The 17,297-nt window shown below is 49.2% G+C and overlaps 1 protein-coding gene across 3 annotated transcripts in view; it reads left to right on the plus strand.

The window, feature by feature from the left end:
* The window catches only part of PDE4B (phosphodiesterase 4B), a 217,944-nt gene that overhangs the window by 154,215 nt on the left and 46,432 nt on the right, over positions 1-17,297 (plus strand). For all 3 annotated transcript variants that reach the window (XM_042804716.1, XM_042804721.1, XM_042804723.1), the window contains 4 exons: positions 2,521-2,715; positions 4,151-4,187; positions 4,303-4,373; positions 7,872-7,921. In XM_042804716.1, the coding sequence (XP_042660650.1) occupies positions 2,521-2,715; positions 4,151-4,187; positions 4,303-4,373; positions 7,872-7,921 (353 nt within the window). The remainder of the gene's footprint in view (positions 1-2,520; positions 2,716-4,150; positions 4,188-4,302; positions 4,374-7,871; positions 7,922-17,297) is intronic.

The raw sequence follows: 17,297 nt of genomic DNA on the forward strand, positions 1-17,297 counted from the left end.
GAGTTTCTTCTGTTGATTACTTTATAGGTGCAAATAAAGTCTACTCAAGCTGTCATTGGTAAAAGAGCTGATAATAAAGAGTAAAAATAAAAGAATATTAATTGAGCAATTGCCAGATTCAGGATGTACTTATGCAGTTGGGTAAGTAAAAGCTGCAGTGAGGTATGGCAGATGCAGGAATCTCCTTCAATGCATACTGTATCATACTGGTGCCTTGCCTTTGGATGTCCAAAGAATCTAAAAATCTTTGCACTGGTGCTCATGCATTTTTAAATTGCACTCATTAAATGCATGTTCTCATGCATTTTTGAATCCTTGAGGAAGCGTATGTGGGACCAAACAACACGAGACCAAAGTAGTTACCCTCTATCTGCAACCACGAGGAACAGAATAACTGCCAGGAGACCTAGACTTTCATCGCTCCACCCCAGTAAGTAGTTTCTGGAGACATCAAAAATAACGTTGAGCACCCACTCCCTCCCAAGCACATACACAACTGTAAATAATTATTTATGTTATAAATATAACTGCTCGAGCGAAGCATGCAATCCCTCACACGCAATGTGTTATTACTGATATTTGATAAATTGTTCGGTACTTCATCAGCTGCTCATACAAAGTAGCTGGGGGGATGCTGCCACGTCCAGGCCAGCTCCCGCGTCCCCCCGCCGGCATCGCTGGACGCTGTTTGGTGTCACACAGCAGCTCGGTGCTCCTCCGGGAAAGGCGTTCGGGTTTCTCACACAGGAACCTGAAAGGCTTCTGCGAAACCCAAGGCTGAGGTTGTAGCTGGTGCCTGGGTTTTGAGCCGTGGGAGAGTTTGTCTCCTGCTCTGCGTCCTTCCAGCCGGTACCCAGAGAACCAAGGGCAGGCTACGCCATCAAATTTGGATTTTAATCCGATTTCCTGATCAGGAGGGAGAAGGCCATAATGCTTCGAGGTGTCCCGAACAGGGGAGCGGCTGCCTTCGTTCTGAGCCTGCTTGGTCTTTCATTCTCTGTGGCCTCATGTCCAAATAATGCAGGTCCAGTTCAGCCGTGGCACCTTTCCATCGGTGGTTTCCTCCAATCTCTGCCTGTGGTTCCCTTCTGCAGAGTTTGGTGGTTGGTTTCCCCTTCTCATTTATCCCTTGGTCGCCCTGTATTGAATCTCCATGCGTACGTGTGGACTCACAGTAGAGAAGGAGAGTAAGCCGAGATATATTTTGCAACTGGACACAGACTCCCTTATTTTTTTCATGACCGTGTGCGTTACTTACTTGCAGATCTACCAAAGGTTTTGCTGGTTTTTTTTTTTTTTTTTTTGCCTGGGTGCTTCATCCTCCTGCAGTAGTGCAAAGCACGCTCCGCAGAGCGAAGCGAGAGACGGGGGGTCCTTCCTGCCACCGTGCTCGGGGGGGGGGGATCTTTTGTCTTAATATGAGGAGTGGGGGGGAGGGACGGGGAGAGGTCTGGCAGGGATCGCAGCCCGACGTTGCGGCCGCGGCCCGAGGGGGTGGTGGGGTTAAGGGCGGTCATCAGGCACGGCAAACCGGGGGAACATCGGGAACGGGGAGAGGCACGTTGCCTGGTTGGCGGGAGGACTCAGCTCCCGCTGCGAGTGGGATGAAGCCACAGGCTTCCAAAGGCAAGAAAAATCATGCTGAACGCAGCCGCGCTTCACTTGGCTTAGCCGGAACGTGGTCACACATATGGTATTTATATCAGATCCAAGTGCCCAAGCAAAGGAGGCCAACCTGCTTATTTTCAGGGTTTACGAGGGGTGTCACTTGCTAAAGTGTCCAGGGTGACTTCAGCCACAGGCTGCAGCAGCCAAGTTATGAAACCGTAAGAAAGTGGGTGTATAATGGAAATGGTGACAGAAGGTTTGGGGCCTTTTTTTTGTTGTTTTTTTTTTTTTTTTTTTAATTTTTTAAGCAGTCCTCCGTTTTGCAGCCCAGCTGTTTGAAATTCGCTCAACTAATACCTCGAGCGGCCGAGACGTGAACGGTGGCTGAACAGAAACTCGGGCGTCCAGCTCGCCCAACTGCCTACCCCTCACCCATCTCGCAGGATTCCAAAAGTTTACTCCCAGAGCGGATGGGGACAGGGCTTGGCCGGAGGATGGTGGCGCGTCGTAGCTTCTTTAGTCCCCGTTATGCTTGTGAGGTTTGGCGTGAGGTTTGGCAGGTTGAATCCCCCGCCTCGTGCAAACGCTGCGGCCGTGGGGAAGGAGCTGCAGAGCTTGGTGAGGGTCCGTGCCGGGAGCGGCAGGAGCTGTGCCGAGCTTAGGGAGGCTCAGGCTGGAGGAAAACTGAGCAGAGGTAGTCAGGAAAGAAGCCTGGAGGGTAAATTTTTTACCGTGAGGCAGAGTCCTGCTTGCACGCAATAGAAACAATCCAGTGAGAGGCTCTGGTAAACGCAGCCCTGTCTCCTGCACCGAGCAGTGACACAGCGTGGGCAGCGCAAACGTGACACGTGCGCTGGAAAAAAAACCCTTTTGGCAGGGGCGCGTGACACGCACTTTGTGTTCCGTTCACAGCTTCGACGTGGAAAATGGCCCGTCCCCCGGGCGCAGCCCGCTGGACCCGCAGGCCAGCTCCTCCTCGGGACTCGTCCTGCACACCACCTTCCCGGGCCACAGCCAGCGCAGGGAGTCCTTCCTCTACAGGTCCGACAGCGACTATGACTTATCACCAAAGACAATGTCCAGGAACTCTTCCCTCCCAAGTGAACAGTAAGCAGAAATTCAGCTCACGTCATATTTTACAGTAACTAAGAGCTCTGCGTGGCCTCCGGTAATCCTCAGAGCTCTGTTAAGAGGAGCTTAGGGGTGGTACTCACATTTCACAGCCTGGGTGCCCAAGACGGGTGCTTTTTATGGCAAGGCACGACTTCCCCCTCCCCATCCCATCCTTAAAATATCCCCCGTTGCTCCCTAATTTTCTCCCCGCCGCGAGCTGCCCGTGTCCCCGCTGGCCCTGCCGGCAGGACAGCCCCAACCCCCCAGCTCCTGGCTTGCTTGCGCTCCCTTTTCCCCATTAGCCTCTCACCGTGCCTTCTCAGAGCCCGCTGAACATCACCTCTGCTTTTTCGTAGGCAGGTAACGCTCCATTAGCCTGGACAACAGAAATATGACTGTACTTATATTTACAGTATTACTCTTCTCCATCCTGTTTTCTGTCATGGGTTGTTCGCCAGAACTGGGTGGAAAATACAGCAGAAAGCTGAGACAGATGGTTGAGCTCTTGAGAGGATCAATACAACACAGAGCGTGGAGCTTAAATGAGTGTCCTGGATTTGCAGCCCTTTATTTTAAAAGGCACGGTTTAAAGTTCTAAAGTGACCGTTAAGCTATAAAAAAAAAGTGCTCATAAAAAAAGTTTTAACTGTTATGAAAGCCCGACAAGTTTTGTCACAAAACAGAAACCTAAATATTAGCGGGATCCATGAGCAGAATTGACCTGAAAGAGAACATCCTTCCCTGCTAGTTAGCATTTAGTAAATATTCACCAGAGACAAAGTCACCACTCCAACTTATGCAAATGCCATTTTTAGTGTAAACGGTGGATTTTAACAATTGCCTTGTGTTTTCAGCAGCGTGCTGGAGGAGGCAGCTGTGCCGGGGGGGGAGAGCCCCATCCAGCTGTGCCCAGCACCTATAGTGCTATATATAATATCGCAAAAAAAAAAAAAAAAAAATCCCTCCTATTGACTGTGATGATGTATTTTTCTCAGAACTTCTGCTCAAATCTTCCATGATGAAAACGGCCGGACAAAACCCAGCGCCTGAATAGCATTAAAGGCAGAGATCAACAAAAGCCAGGAAATTCAAAGCTGACCTTTCCCCAGACCGTTATGGGTTTTTTTCCACCGCGGTGCAAGTGTGCTGCCTTAACTTTTGAATTTCCTGGCTTTTATTGCCTGGTGTTACCAATCTGAACAGCCGCTCCAGCCAGGTTGTTTTGGATATACACTGCGAGACCTTTCCATCAGGAACAAGATTTTATGTGGTGTTAAATAAACGCTGCATGGGTTAATGTTTGGGGTTTGGTTTGTTTTTTTTTTTTTTTGTGGTGGGCGCTGCCTGGGGAAACCTCCCTCTGTAAAATGCTCTTTCTCTGGGGTGCATGACTGAGGTAAATTTACACGTTTTCTCCGTTTCTCCTTAGACATGGGGATGACCTGATTGTCACACCTTTTGCCCAGGTGAGTTGGCAGTCGGTTGGCCTCTCAAATTAATAAATAAATAAACAGAAATAAAACAAACATCTTAAACCTTAAGCGGAGGAGATAACGTCTCCGGTTTTTACCTCCTTCGTAGGTGCTGGCCAGTCTACGAAGCGTGAGGAACAACTTCACGCTCCTTACCAATTTGCACGGCACCTCCAACAAGTAAGTCCGTTGGGTTTTGTTCCCTTACAGCTCGCACGCCCCAGGGGCTGGGGGGGTCCCCGCAGGGGTGGTGGTGGCCGGGGAGCCGTGGTAGCCCTTCCTCGGACCCCGCTGGCCCTGGGCTACCGCCCCGCTGCCCGGGGCCCGGTCCACCCCGTGCGCCAGACTGGGAGAACGTGGTGAGCCTGAGGAGGGCGTGATGTATTTCGGCTTGGGAAGGGGGTGCGATGAGTTTTGGGGGGCGGTACCTTCCTCCCTTTGCCCCCTTGGCTGTCCCAGGCGTCGGTGAGGTGCCCGCCTCGGCGCGGAGGCATCGTTGGGACGAGCTGTGGTGCTGCCCTGCGTTCCCACCCTTGTTTCCCGAAAGAGGTGGTCACGGCAGAAGGGTAGACACCAAAGGAAGGAACGCCCTCCCCCCCCCCCCCCCCCCCAAGCTTGAGGCTGTGGGGACGGTGAGGATTTCCTCGGCAGCAGCTCGGCGCCCGGGGGGGCTCCCCCCAGAACTGACCTGCGCTGCCTGCAGGCCCGCGATCCCGCGCCGCTTCGTTTGACGCTGTAATTGCACTGAATGGGGAAGGTGATGCACTGAACTTCGGAGGAGGATGTTTTTTATACCTGCTGAGCAGGAGAAACCAAACGACCTCCTTCATCCGGAACCACCGTTTCCCCTTAGCTATTTATAATGAGCCAGCCATCGTCATTTGCTGGCCCGTTTTGCCCCAGGAGGGCTGTTTTGAGCGAAACCAGCATCATTCGTTCCTGGCGACGTCGGTTGTGCACCCACCCATCCCACCCCGGGACTGGCAGGCGGCTGCTTGCTCAAAGCGTCCCGCTGGCTCCTGAAGGGAAGGTTGGGGTGCAAAACCACGCTCCGGTGGGAGGGACGCCGCGGGCTTGCGTCGCTGCCGAGGTGCCCGCCGTGGGCTCGGCTTTCTGCCTTCCAACACAAATTTGTGTTTTCCGTAGAGCCCGGCGTCCTAGCCCGGCGTGAGTTTTTCCTCCCGTTGATTTCTGTTTGCAAATTTTGATGGGGAGGAGCGGCCGCATTCCGAGATGGAGGTTAATAGAAAAACAGATGGCTGGAGTAGATGTCTTTTTTTTAAGCTTTGCTTTTTTGAACAGCTCAAGCATTTCAGCAGTTCCTAATGAGGAATCTGAAATTGGACAGGGCCGGAAGGAAGCGAGGGCGTAACCTGTAGGACACACAGGCATCTTGCAGTGTCCTTTTGAAAACGTTCCCAGATCTGATTGAGGTATAAAGTCATTCGCCCAAGCCAAAGTAAAAGCCGTTAAATGTTTAAACCATTATACACCAAACATCCAAATCCGTGGCGGAATGTGCTTCCAGGCACTGTGTAGCTTCCCGCACAGTTTCCAAACAGCTCTGCTGGGCTACAGCCGTGCTGCCAGCTCATGATTTTTCATACGTCTCATGATACGTGGTATTTTACTTAAACTTCTTCTCTGGAGATCATGAGAATCTCAGCTTTTCTCTAGCCCCTCCTCTCCCCTCTTTTTTCCTCCTCCTCTACCCCTCCTGAGCGGAGAAAGAAATAGAGGATGCTGCCCCGCATATTTACAGCAATGCTGGAAAATATGAATGTTGAGGGCCGGAGGGAAAAAACAACAACTAGAAGTCATATTTCATTGGAGTTTAACGTCAGGGTTTTTAAGGCAGTTTCCTGATTGGAAAAGAGGAGAGTATGATTAATGGTTCCGGAGTGCCCGAGTTTGGCAGATGTGGCCCAGGACACGGTCAGAAAGCATCCGGCGCCTTTTCCTCTGAATACCCGCCGGCCGGGGTGGAGGAGCGGGAAGCCCGGAGGTGTCTCGGAAGGGACAGATCCCTTCCCAACAGGTCGCCGGGTCTCTCGTTGCCTGCGCCCTGGCTGCTGCAGAAACCAGGATGGGCACGGCCGGGACATAATTCGAGGCTGCCGGGAGCGGTGCCGTTCCCTTCTCAGGCTCCGCAGCGGGGAATACCCTTCTGAAGAGTAGTTGATCCCTCCCCGCCCCCCCGGAGGCATGCCTGGGCAGCTCCGCGCGGGGTTTGGAGATACCTGGAGCACGTCTCCCCAGATACTGGAAGCGCTGCAGCCGCGGCGTGGTGTCCCTCGTGGGGAGTTTCTGTTTTTTTCGAGATTTCAAGATTTGGCTTTTCAAAGGCTCAGCAGAGGCAGGTCAGGGCAGATTTTCGGAGAAGTCGGCATCCAACGTGTGCGCCCTGTGCTGAACCCTTCGAAGAATCTGGGTCCTGCAGCTCCTTGCAGGAGAGCCGAGCCTTTGAAATCCCAGCGCTGAGCCCCAGGGAGGCTGCGGAGGAGGAGCGGGGTTTGGAGCTGCCGGCAGACCGGGAGGCTGGGGCCGAGGGTCTGAAGTGGGACCGTGGATCTCACCTGGTTAGCCAGGCCTTCCCGGAGCACTTCTGAGGAACCCCCCGGAGCTACAGTTGCAGCAGAATTGAGCCGCTCGCTCGCTTTGATTTTAGCTTCAAAGGAGAGCTGGCAAATAACGCGTGTTTCAGTTCAGTGGCTGACTCAAAAAATTGGGGTTAGGAGGTTGGCTCAGAGAGAGTGTGGGGAAATCTGGCTTCAGTTAAAATGTATCAGACACTTCTTAGGGAAGTAGAAACCCAAAGTTTCATTTTTGGTCAGCCTGAAATGCTGCATTCAATCCAAAATGAAGCGTCTAGATTTTGGCGTTGACTCTTGTTAACTTCTTTAAAAAAAGAAGTCTCTTTTTAACCAATTAGATTATGCTTTCAACCTGAAAAATTAACAGTTTTATTTGGCAATCTCACAATGACATATTTGGACATTTGAAGAAACACTGCACCCTTTTTCCAGTCAGACCCTGTTTGCTTGACTCGAACCAATTTTTCAAATAGCTTTTAGGCCTTCCAAAATCCAGACTTTTCTGATGAGATCGTTGCTCCTAGTCAAAAAAAATGTCCTTCAGCCGTCACAGAGCTTTGCACTAGTGACTGCAGCGTCTTCTCACTTGCTTCCAGGTGCGATTCAAACTGCAGGGTTTGAAGCTTGGCGTTTCTCACCTTACCTGTGGCATTGCCTCGCAGCCTGCACCCTGACATTTCTTCGGGGTCCAGTCCCAGACCTTGCAGGGAAAAGTTTTTCGGGAGAAGGCCTTGATCCTGGGGGATCCACCGACCCCTTCAGCCACGAAGACCAGCCCTTGCTGACTTCCAGGCGTATTTTGAGCAAAAAGTCGCCAAGGCAGTGCGGGATGGTGGCACACCTTTCCCGATATACCTCCCTTCCAGCATGAGTGTGTGCCTAGCCAGGGGACACACATCTCTGGGTTTTCCTGACAGATCTACTGATACTGCTCATTAACCGCCAAATCATTTCCAAGTGTTTTGGGCTTCGCTGTGAGCATGAAAAAGGATTTTTAACTGTGGGAGTTGGCGGTTTGAACTGCCAACGGGGTTTGAAATGATAAAATGCTGCCTATTTATGAAGTATTCTTTCTGCCTCTTAGGAGATCTCCAGCAACGAGTCAGCCACCTGTCTCCAGAGTTAACCTGCAAGGTACGTGTGTGACTTTGATATCCACCTGCGAGGTCAAACGCAGAGGACGCTTAGTGCACATCATTTTACTGACGGCTGCTTCTCTGCCCCCACCCCCCCGGCGCAATCCCGGGCTCGTAGAATTTCTGCCGAGTTGCTCACGCAAAACCAATCCAAGAGAACCATCAGGCCCAAAACACTGTTATTTTAATAGCTTGGGTTTGGGGTTTATCCTTGTATGTTCGCATAAAAGACGAACACGATTTTGGTTTGATAGTCATGGCCACAGTGACTGCTATTGTTCCGAGTCCCTGCGCGGCACAGGCCTGGACAGGCCCCAGCCTACAGGCCTTGAACAGGCTCAGACACAGCTGCATGGGGTTTTGTTTTTTTTTTTTTGTCCTGTTTATTTCAGTTTGTTTCCACGTGATCTATGTAAAAATTGCAATCTCAAAAAACCTCTCTCAGGTGAAACTTCCTCTGCTTTTATCAGGCTGCCCTGCAACGGTGTGGGGTTTTTGGTTTTTTTTTTGGCTTTTTTTTTTTGTTTTTTTTTTTTTTTTGTTTCGCTCTTTGCTCGCGGTCTCTTGAAACCTACGTTTAGCCGTCGAACGAGGGGGGGAAGTCGGCTAATCATATGTGCCTGCTCCCCCCTCCCTGCACACGGGGTCCCTGGCTCCCCTCGTCCTCACCCCCCCCCGAGACCCCAGCAAACACGAGTGGGTTGGACGGCCGCCGTGGACACGTTCACAGCTCGTGCTAGAGCCTGGGACCCCCGGGAGTTGGCGGGGGGCTCAGCGTCCGCTTTATTTTTCATCACACCTGGGTTTAGCCGTGCGGTGCTGAGGGCTCGTGGGCCCCCTCTCATGAGCAGAGCTGGCCCTACTTGCGCTACTTTACAAGTTACTCCCACAAAGAAGGAGATAAGATTTGGAGGAGTGCCCATTTGCAAGGTTTAATCTCAGCCTTCCCAACAATTATGTGCTTGGAGGGACTAATAAAGCTTAATTTTTACAGTGTGTGAAACCTGGATAGCTAACTATCATTTCCGTTTGTGCTGGTTTTTTATTTACTGTCTGGGGACACGCACAGTCCTGGAGACTTCCAGATTAGGTTCCTCAAAACTTGTTAACGGGATGTGGAAACCTCTGATGCAGAAACAAAACTGGACATCACGATCTTGACTGCCTTCGCCTTCACGCCCTCTCTGTGAGCAGTGTCGAGTCAGGGCTAGCAGGAATGCAACTCATCACCTTATTTAAAAATCTGTTCCAGCAGGACTTTGATTCCGTGGCCTGCGTGAAAAAAATCATGGAAAATTTCATAAGCTTTCCACAGATCTGTTTATATAACCTACAGAATCTAATAACGAGGAGAGAATTCCCTTCCAGGAATTTCTCGATTCATTTTCTTAACATTTTCTGTGGAAAAAAATCTCTTTCAACTTTTTTTAACACTTTGTGGATACTTTTCTACAGTATTTCCAACATCAGCCATAGGATACTTGTTATACTTGTTACTTTTTAGCTAATCCAAGCTTCTAACACCTGAATACACTGAAATTTCACCTTCCTTTTTGATTGCAGGGTCTGACACACGTAATTGTAGAGCAAGTTTTGTGTTACCCTGCAAAGCTCAAAACGAGGGAGCGATGGAGAAGGATCCAACTTTTAGCATTTTTAACCTTGTGATCCCGACTCACAGTTTTTACTGTTTCGTTGCTAGTAAATATATGTGGATAGGTGAATATATCTAAAATGAACGATGGTGACATCTTACCTGAGATGTGAAAAAAGAAAATGTCCAGGTGTGGAAATGAGCCACGCTGGATGCATTTTCACTGTGCAGATTTTCATTTGGTAACAAGGGGACTGTGGAAGAAAACTGCAGCTCAGCAGCTCGTGGAATTTGTAAAAAGTAGAGAAGTACCAGCTGGATTCATGGTCCCCCAAGTAAACGAGGTCTTGACCGTGAATCCTAACTGACTTTAGGTGAAGTCTTCAAATGAAACAGAAAATGGGAGTCGTGTCTTACAGCTTAAGTAAACTGTGACAGTTTGTAGATGAGAATAAGACGTGTTTCTGAGATTGATAGGCAGCCGCTGCGCCCTCCGCTTGCTCACCGGGACACGGAGCGGTGCTGAGGGACGCCGGCGGGCCTCCGGCCCCCGGATATCGATTCTCTTCTTGTGCGCGATTCGGGCGTGTAAGGCAGGACCGGTGGGAATTCCGGACCGCGCCGTTGAACTCGGCGTCCCCGCTTCGCCGCCCGGAGCGCGTTCCAGGCTCCTGCAGAGCCTCTCGTGTTCCCCGCGGCGGCGGCTGCGCTCCCTCCGTGCGGCCGCTCCCCCCGCAGCCGGGCGATCGCCTCCCCTCACCCAGTTAGGGCCACTCTTACAGGCTGTAATTCATTTCGGGATAGCAGGAAACAACGACGGCCGTTGACTTTCTAAGGAAGCTTCCATTTAAATGCAGCGAGAACAAAGGTTTTTAGGGGATTTTTTTTTTTTTTTTTTTTTTTTCAGTGCTTGCGGCTTTTTTCCCCTAGATGGCTTCTGATTTGGAAATTATGAAAGGAAGGAGAGATTTTCCTATCAGAACACTTCCAGTTATGTGCCAATGGCCCCTGTGTCTGAACGGACGCTTAGTGTTTTTCCTGAAAGTTTTGGAGAAGGAAACAGTAATGTTTTGATTGGGACTAGGCTGCGTTACATCCCTCTAGATAAAAGAATGTGTTTTGAACCGAAATGTGTTTATATCCTCTAGACTGGTTAGTCGGCAAAGCTCGGGATTTTATGTTAGCTCTCCCATGTCACGCACTGATTTGTAGATTTACCACAATCAATTGACAGCAGTATGAGCACCTTGTATATGTCTCCTTTTATTTGTCATTAGCGGAGTGATTTATGTCCTGTTATGAAAAGTACAGAACTCGGGGTTTATAGCAAACTAGCATACATTAATAAAATTACCCTGGAGGGAGACAAATTGCATTCAGCGTTTGCACTGGAAGTAATACATGCCAGCTGTTTACTCCAGCTAGAATAGTACAGGGCTTGTCAGTTGTTTCAAACGGAGAGGAGCCAAATCTGGTGCTCGTGTACTCCCAAGGAGTTGCATCACTGAGGACCCAGGCCCATGGCAAAATGAATGAGCTGCGTCAAAATTACGAAATTCTTTTTCTTCTTTGCTTTCATTTTGATGAAAGCACGAAAAAATCTGGCCAGTTTTGACATGGGACAGAGCGCTTTCAAAGCTGATACTGATGTCACTGTCAATTCGGAGCTTTCTTAACCTTATAAGCACAGCCATAAAAGGAAGAGGAATATGTATTGAACATCCTGTGTTTTGTCCTTGGTATCAGCTTAAGTAAATCTGGCAGATTTTTCCTGTTATTTTGTTATAACAGCAGATCACAGGAATGGGCAAAATGGCTTTTATGAATTAACCGGGAAACCATAACGTGGAAATACGAAGCCGTAGCAAAAAAAAATAAAAGCACAGAACTCCTTAATGAGCTCATGTGCTCCGCAGCTGGGGGGGACCATGGGGCCACCCCAGGCCACGCGGCTCCTGAGCGGTGCGACGCGTCGCAGGGTGCGATCGCGCAGGGCCGGGATTGCCACCGCCTGCTACCCAGCCACCTGCCCCAGCGTTACAGAAACGACGACGCAAACACGCTGTCACAAACACAAGTGGCTGTGACGTTTCTTCCTCCTGTTCTCCTTTGCTTGTTTTTAAACGCGGCCTCTGCCGCCGTTTCTTTCCTCGACCTTTGTGCTACCTCGGGCTCGGTGAAACCGTCGGCCCCTTCTCTTCTCAGTTCAGCTCTCCCCTCCCCTGGCATGACTGAAAGGGCTTTAGTTCCTACCCAGTTGATTCAACTAATAAAATCTTTAACCAGCAACAAGTCTGGGTCCTGCTTAGTTTTGTTCCTTCCTCCATATTTATGTACTTCACCGGCCCTAATTCCCTCTGAATTAAATCGTCTTTCACTGGCTGCCACATTCAGCCTAAGCCTCCCGTTCTTCCCCCCATTTTGGTACAATCTTGTCTCCATCTGTTTTGTTTCCTTTGCATTTTTTCCTGGGACTTTTTCCGTATTTTACCACATCCTTTCTCCCCGGCTCGGGCGCAGGATCGGCGCTGCTTGCTTAGAATCCCAGTCCCAAGGCTTCTCCCTCACCGCTCGACAGCGGTTTCGTACCTGCTCTTCGCGTTTGTCTGGCCTCGCAGAGGTTTTTCGTGCCGTCCCCTTACCTTACCTACACCTACACCTTTTTTGTGCCTGTAGTAAATGACACCCCCCCCCTGCTCCAAGTCGCAGAGGTTGCGGAGAAAACGCTGCACCGGTCGCGACGCAACCGGGAGCGAGAAGCCTCTGCGGACGAACGGGGGGCCGGGGGGAGAGGTGGCTGCCGAAAGGTCGAGCCCCACATGGGACAGCATTTCCCCTTGCTCGTTCGTTTGCCAGACTTAATTTAACTATTTCTGGTGGCTGACGGGGGGGCAAAGCGCAATGTGGAGGGCCAAACAGCGTCGTGCGCTTCCTGGGGCTGCGAGGGGGTTGGAGAAACTTTTCTCAAGAGCCAGCAAGCGAGTGCCCCTTGGATACTTTCAACACTGAATAATTATAGTCTCTCCTCACAATTAATTATATACCTAGGAATATAATGTAGCTGATTTGCAACCCGAGGCTTTGAGGGGTGTAGCGCTTTGGGGTATGTCACACACAGGCTTTTCATGGGATTAAAGCTTTGTTAAAATTCCTCTCTGGGGATGGGAGTGAAAGATCGGTATTTTTCTTGCTTGTGCCTTAGCTTCTGCTTTCCTGTACATCTGCACGTTTGTCTGCACTTCTCACATGCCTTTACACGACCTCCAAACTTGTGCTCTTTCATTTTTTATGTGGGTGTAAGATGTACACAGACTCGTGCACGAACGTTTGTATAAAGCGTAAACAGAAGACTGGATAACGCCGGTGCTTGTGCTAATGAGAGTGAGTCCCAACTTTTTGCGGGAGTTAACAAGCCCTGTTAAAGAGCATCAGAGTCGGCTCTTGGTAACAAATATCTGTAAATCCCCAGTAATTAGTGCGGAGCTAGTGCTCTTGCACCATACTTGCCCTGCTTGGCGTGCAGAGGATGGCTCTGGGTATGTACGAAATAGAGGATTCATGTTGAAATTCTGTTGGTCTGCTGTGAGTTTGGCTGGAGATCTGGCCTTTTGATTTTGAGACAGCCTGTACAAGTCGAGGAGATGTGGTGGTTGAGGCTTTTAACAGGAGTGCAAGAGGAACCGTCTAGTGTCCAGTAGCTGAGCTGAAAAATAACTGGTAGTGCACAGTGAATACAGTGGTGCTGTAGACTATAAATATTATTACCTACAAGTATTATTTTTTAATATAATGATGCAGATTATTTAGAAACTAAGCAGAACTGTAAAAGAAATCAGATAGCTCTCAGCTTAATGATGCGACTGAGTAAACCTACGGCTGTCGAGCGGTAAAGCGATGCGTGCTGCTCGAGAAATTAAAATTGCCTTTCGCAGGGAACTTTCAGAGTTACCTGCAGCAAAAGCAAGCGTGGCTGGGGACGGCCAGAGGCCGTTTCTTGCTCCTCGGGGGCAGTTCATTCCCGCGGAGAGTCCGTTTCGTGTGTTGTGCCTGCCTGCGAACACACACCCCCCCCCCCCCCCCCCCCCGAAAGTTGGACTCATGCATCTTAGTAAGTATTTCAGTTATGCTATTGACGTCAATGCAGTCATTAAATAGATCGCCGGCCCTCCCATCAGTAAACCTGTGCCAAAGACCTAGAGGCAGACACATTTTAAAAGAAGAACATCAGGTTTTCTTTTAGCGTTTGGAGAGAATAAGGGAAAAGTTCCTTCTGAAGTCACTGTGCTTTGCAATAAGGGGTGGGGGGTTTTTTTGCTTCGTTTTCTAAGACTCATTTTCGGCGAAGATAATTGCTGCATTTTATTTAACACCCTTTTGTTACGTTACTGTGCGCATAAACAGCTCCAAATGAGACTAAAGAGTAATTTTTTTTGCCATCAGCTCCAGCTGAAAAGTGACACTCATTTTAGGTCTCCCGGCTAGATTTATTCATGTATCAAGTAGCAGAAGGTATTCAGGCAAACCTGTTTAGCCTTTGACTCCAGAAATTCTGCAAGGATTGATTTCATGACATCTATATAAGAAAATAGCCTTCGTTTCTCCTCGGCAGGCTCTGAAGACATCCAAGCTAATCATGACTCCATAGCAACGGATAAAAACTGTTTTCCCCCCCCGCCCCACCTGTGGATGTCACATGAAGATGCTACACGTGCTGCTGCCATCAGGAGCCTGTCACTCCCCCGGGGCCCAGCTGCCATCTGCGGTGCCACCGGGTCCCCCCCCACCCCACCCCTGCCCACGTTCCCACCCTCCCCTCCCAGATTTCGGATTTCGGAGGCGGGCTGGGCTCTCCGGGGCTGGCCGAGACGTCCTCGCTCGTGTCCCTTCCCGGAGCTGCCGTCCTGCCCTTCGCTGACGGCGGCTCTAGGGTTGGGCCACTGCCTGGCCCGGTGACAACGACGGCTCCGGCCAGAGGCTCCCCGGGGGCCACGAGCTGAAAACCTAAGGATATATATAGATGGCATCCTCACCCAGGTGGAGGGAGTACCTTTCCTTTGACAAGATAAGCAGGTATGTCGTAATCAACAGCGGCGATGCGTTTTTGAAGAACGGTTGAGGAGCCAAACCCACTGTTGGGTTTTTTGTTTTGTTTTTTTTTTTTTTGGTGGAGGTTGTCATCTCACTGATGATACCACCCTCTGCCACGTAGGATAAAACCATAAAACCAGGCACGGGTTGTTAAGAGGGCTTCTCTCTGACGGATGGTTTCTTTCTGAATGATCCAGGCAACTGCCAACCCAAGGTGGCAATGAAGAGATCTTCGTAGCGGCAAGCTCTCGTTGTGTCCCCATATTCACTCTGCTCTTTAAGCACGGGTCAAGCCCTCTTGCTTTACTCAGCTCCCATTCGTACTGGATTGCTTAAGGCCTCCGCGAAGACAGCAAGACCGTGCCATTGCTAATATCAGAGTTGATAAAATCAGTGTTTCTTTTGTTTTCTGCCCCGAATGATATTGGTTGCTGTGGGTGAGATTTTGACATCGCTGTCTTCAGCGTACTGAATCAGTTCCATATGAGTTCAAGAAATGTGTGCTTGATCTGAGGGGAAAAAAAAAAAGCAAAAAACAACAACAACAAAAAAAAAAAAACCAAACACCCAAACCAAACTTCTGGCAGGCCGAGTTATTTTTCTTAGGTCGTGGGGCACAGTTTGTGCATGCCTTAGTGGTGAATAGGGTTCTTCATTGTCCCACTGATTTGAGCCCCATCAACTTCCACGTCCTCGGCATTTTCCAGCCAGTGGGAGCTGAAACGGACTCCCGAAAGCACCCACCCGCTCTCCCCCACGGCAGCTATATATAAGTTTCTCCTTCCTCCCCCGAGGTTGGGCTCGGTGCTGCAGCGTTGTGTCCCGGACACAGCTGGCCGTGGGAGCGTGGGAGGCTGCATCCGAGCAGCCCTGCGGAGACGTTCCCGGGTTAATGCACCACACAAAGCCCAGAGCCACCCACCTGTCCTTGGACGGTCCCAATGGTCAAAACTTTGCCCTCCTGCAGGGTCTGAGCCCAAGTGTAAGTCGCTTTCTTGTTGCGTTTTCAAAAGTCGGGGTTTCTAACTTGGCGTTCGGGTTGCCGGCGGCCAAATCGTTCGGTCCGTAGTCGGGCAGGAACGCCCGCTGACTGTTTTGAATTATCAGTCCTGGGGGGAGCAGTGTTTGATTCTGGTTTTTTAGGAGCACTTACAGAGGGCAAGGCGCTGGCCTTGCCGGGCAGGATGTGAATTGGCCCCGTGTCCTGTGTAGGGTAAACATTTCGCCCACCAGCGTTAACTCCCCAGTTCTAGGATAACAATTTAAACAGTGAAAACTTGTAAACAGTTTAAAACTTTAAGAGCTTTTAAAATCAATACATAATCCAGGTAGAATTGAAAGAGGGAGCAAAGGCTTGCTAATGCACTTTTCCCTCTATTCAGTTACGGAATTGCATCCATTTGGAGAGGAGGGTTTAGACTCACCCTCTCCCAAACGGTGACACTGAACAATGAGCGCGTTGACTGTTTTCGATGTTCAAATCACCCAGAAATGCTCTGGTTTTATTATCGCTATCTTTTCATCTCTTGATTGACTAAAAAAGATTTCTATAGTTAAGCATGGTATGCTTATTAATGTAAGCATAGTGTCATTGTGCAACTGGTAGAGAATGTTACGCTAATAGTTAATTAAACATTTGATTGTAATATTGTTTTCCCTGTAAGAAGTGTCTGCAAATGACAGCCTTAAGTATTGTATAATTGCAATACTTTTTTTGACAGAAAGGAAACAACTGTTAATTATTTATGGTTATTAATAAAACATGCCAGGTTCTTAAATTAATTCAGTTCACTGGCAAAATATGTATGCTTACAAAGATTTTAATTTTTTAAGCAGCAGACTTTAAAAACCATCCAAATACATCTGTCCCTGTGAAATATATTTTCACGTCTAAAGGTACCATTGGCTAACTTTGTTTTGCGTTCAGGCACTTCATCATTTGAGGAATTCAGAATGTAAAAAAAAAAAAAAAAACCCAAACCCCAAAGAAAAATCCCTCAAAATCTGGCAGGGTGTTGATTTGGCAATTAATGTCTTTTGATTTTGTTTTCAGTACTGTGCCTGTCAAAGGCCAGTGGCAGACAGCCTTTCCTCAGCCAGAAGAGCAGTGGGATCTGACCCAAGGTTAGACGCTGGCTTTTGTTGTTTACTAGGAGCCACGATCAGTGGCCACTATTCAGTACTAAATACTTACGTAGTTAGAGTTAATTTTGAAAAGGCCATGCTTTTTAACGTAGATATTCTAGTATAAATATCCTGCTGTCGTAAATATACCTTTCCAAGCGGAAATTAAACATCTGCGCATATGAAAACTCTTCCACCACACCTCCCCACTCCTCAAAAAATTTCTTAAACAGACATCCTTGCATTGTACCTAAAAGGCTCCAGGCGCTCAGAGCAAGGCTTTGCATCCAGCTTGCCAATGCCCTCAGAGCATATTCCAGACACCCCAACGTTTCCATTTAAAATGGGTTGAATCCAGTGAGGCCCTTCATGCTGCAAGCATGTGTTTGGGGAGGTTTTACAAGCTTAGCACTTAATACCAAAACGATTCTGAAATGTCACATTTTACAGGCGGCGTGTTTTTCTTTCAATACCGTACCTTAGGTTGACAAAAGCAGGACGTGGTTAGAGCGACCGTGGCGTTCTCTGAAAAAAACGGCGCGCTCTTCCGAGAAGTGGAAAAGCCGGC

The sequence above is a fragment of the Tyto alba genome, unplaced genomic scaffold (genome assembly GCF_018691265.1).
Source record: "Tyto alba isolate M040663 unplaced genomic scaffold, T.alba_DEE_v4.0 Super-Scaffold_1000006, whole genome shotgun sequence".
NCBI lineage: Eukaryota > Metazoa > Chordata > Aves > Strigiformes > Tytonidae > Tyto > Tyto alba.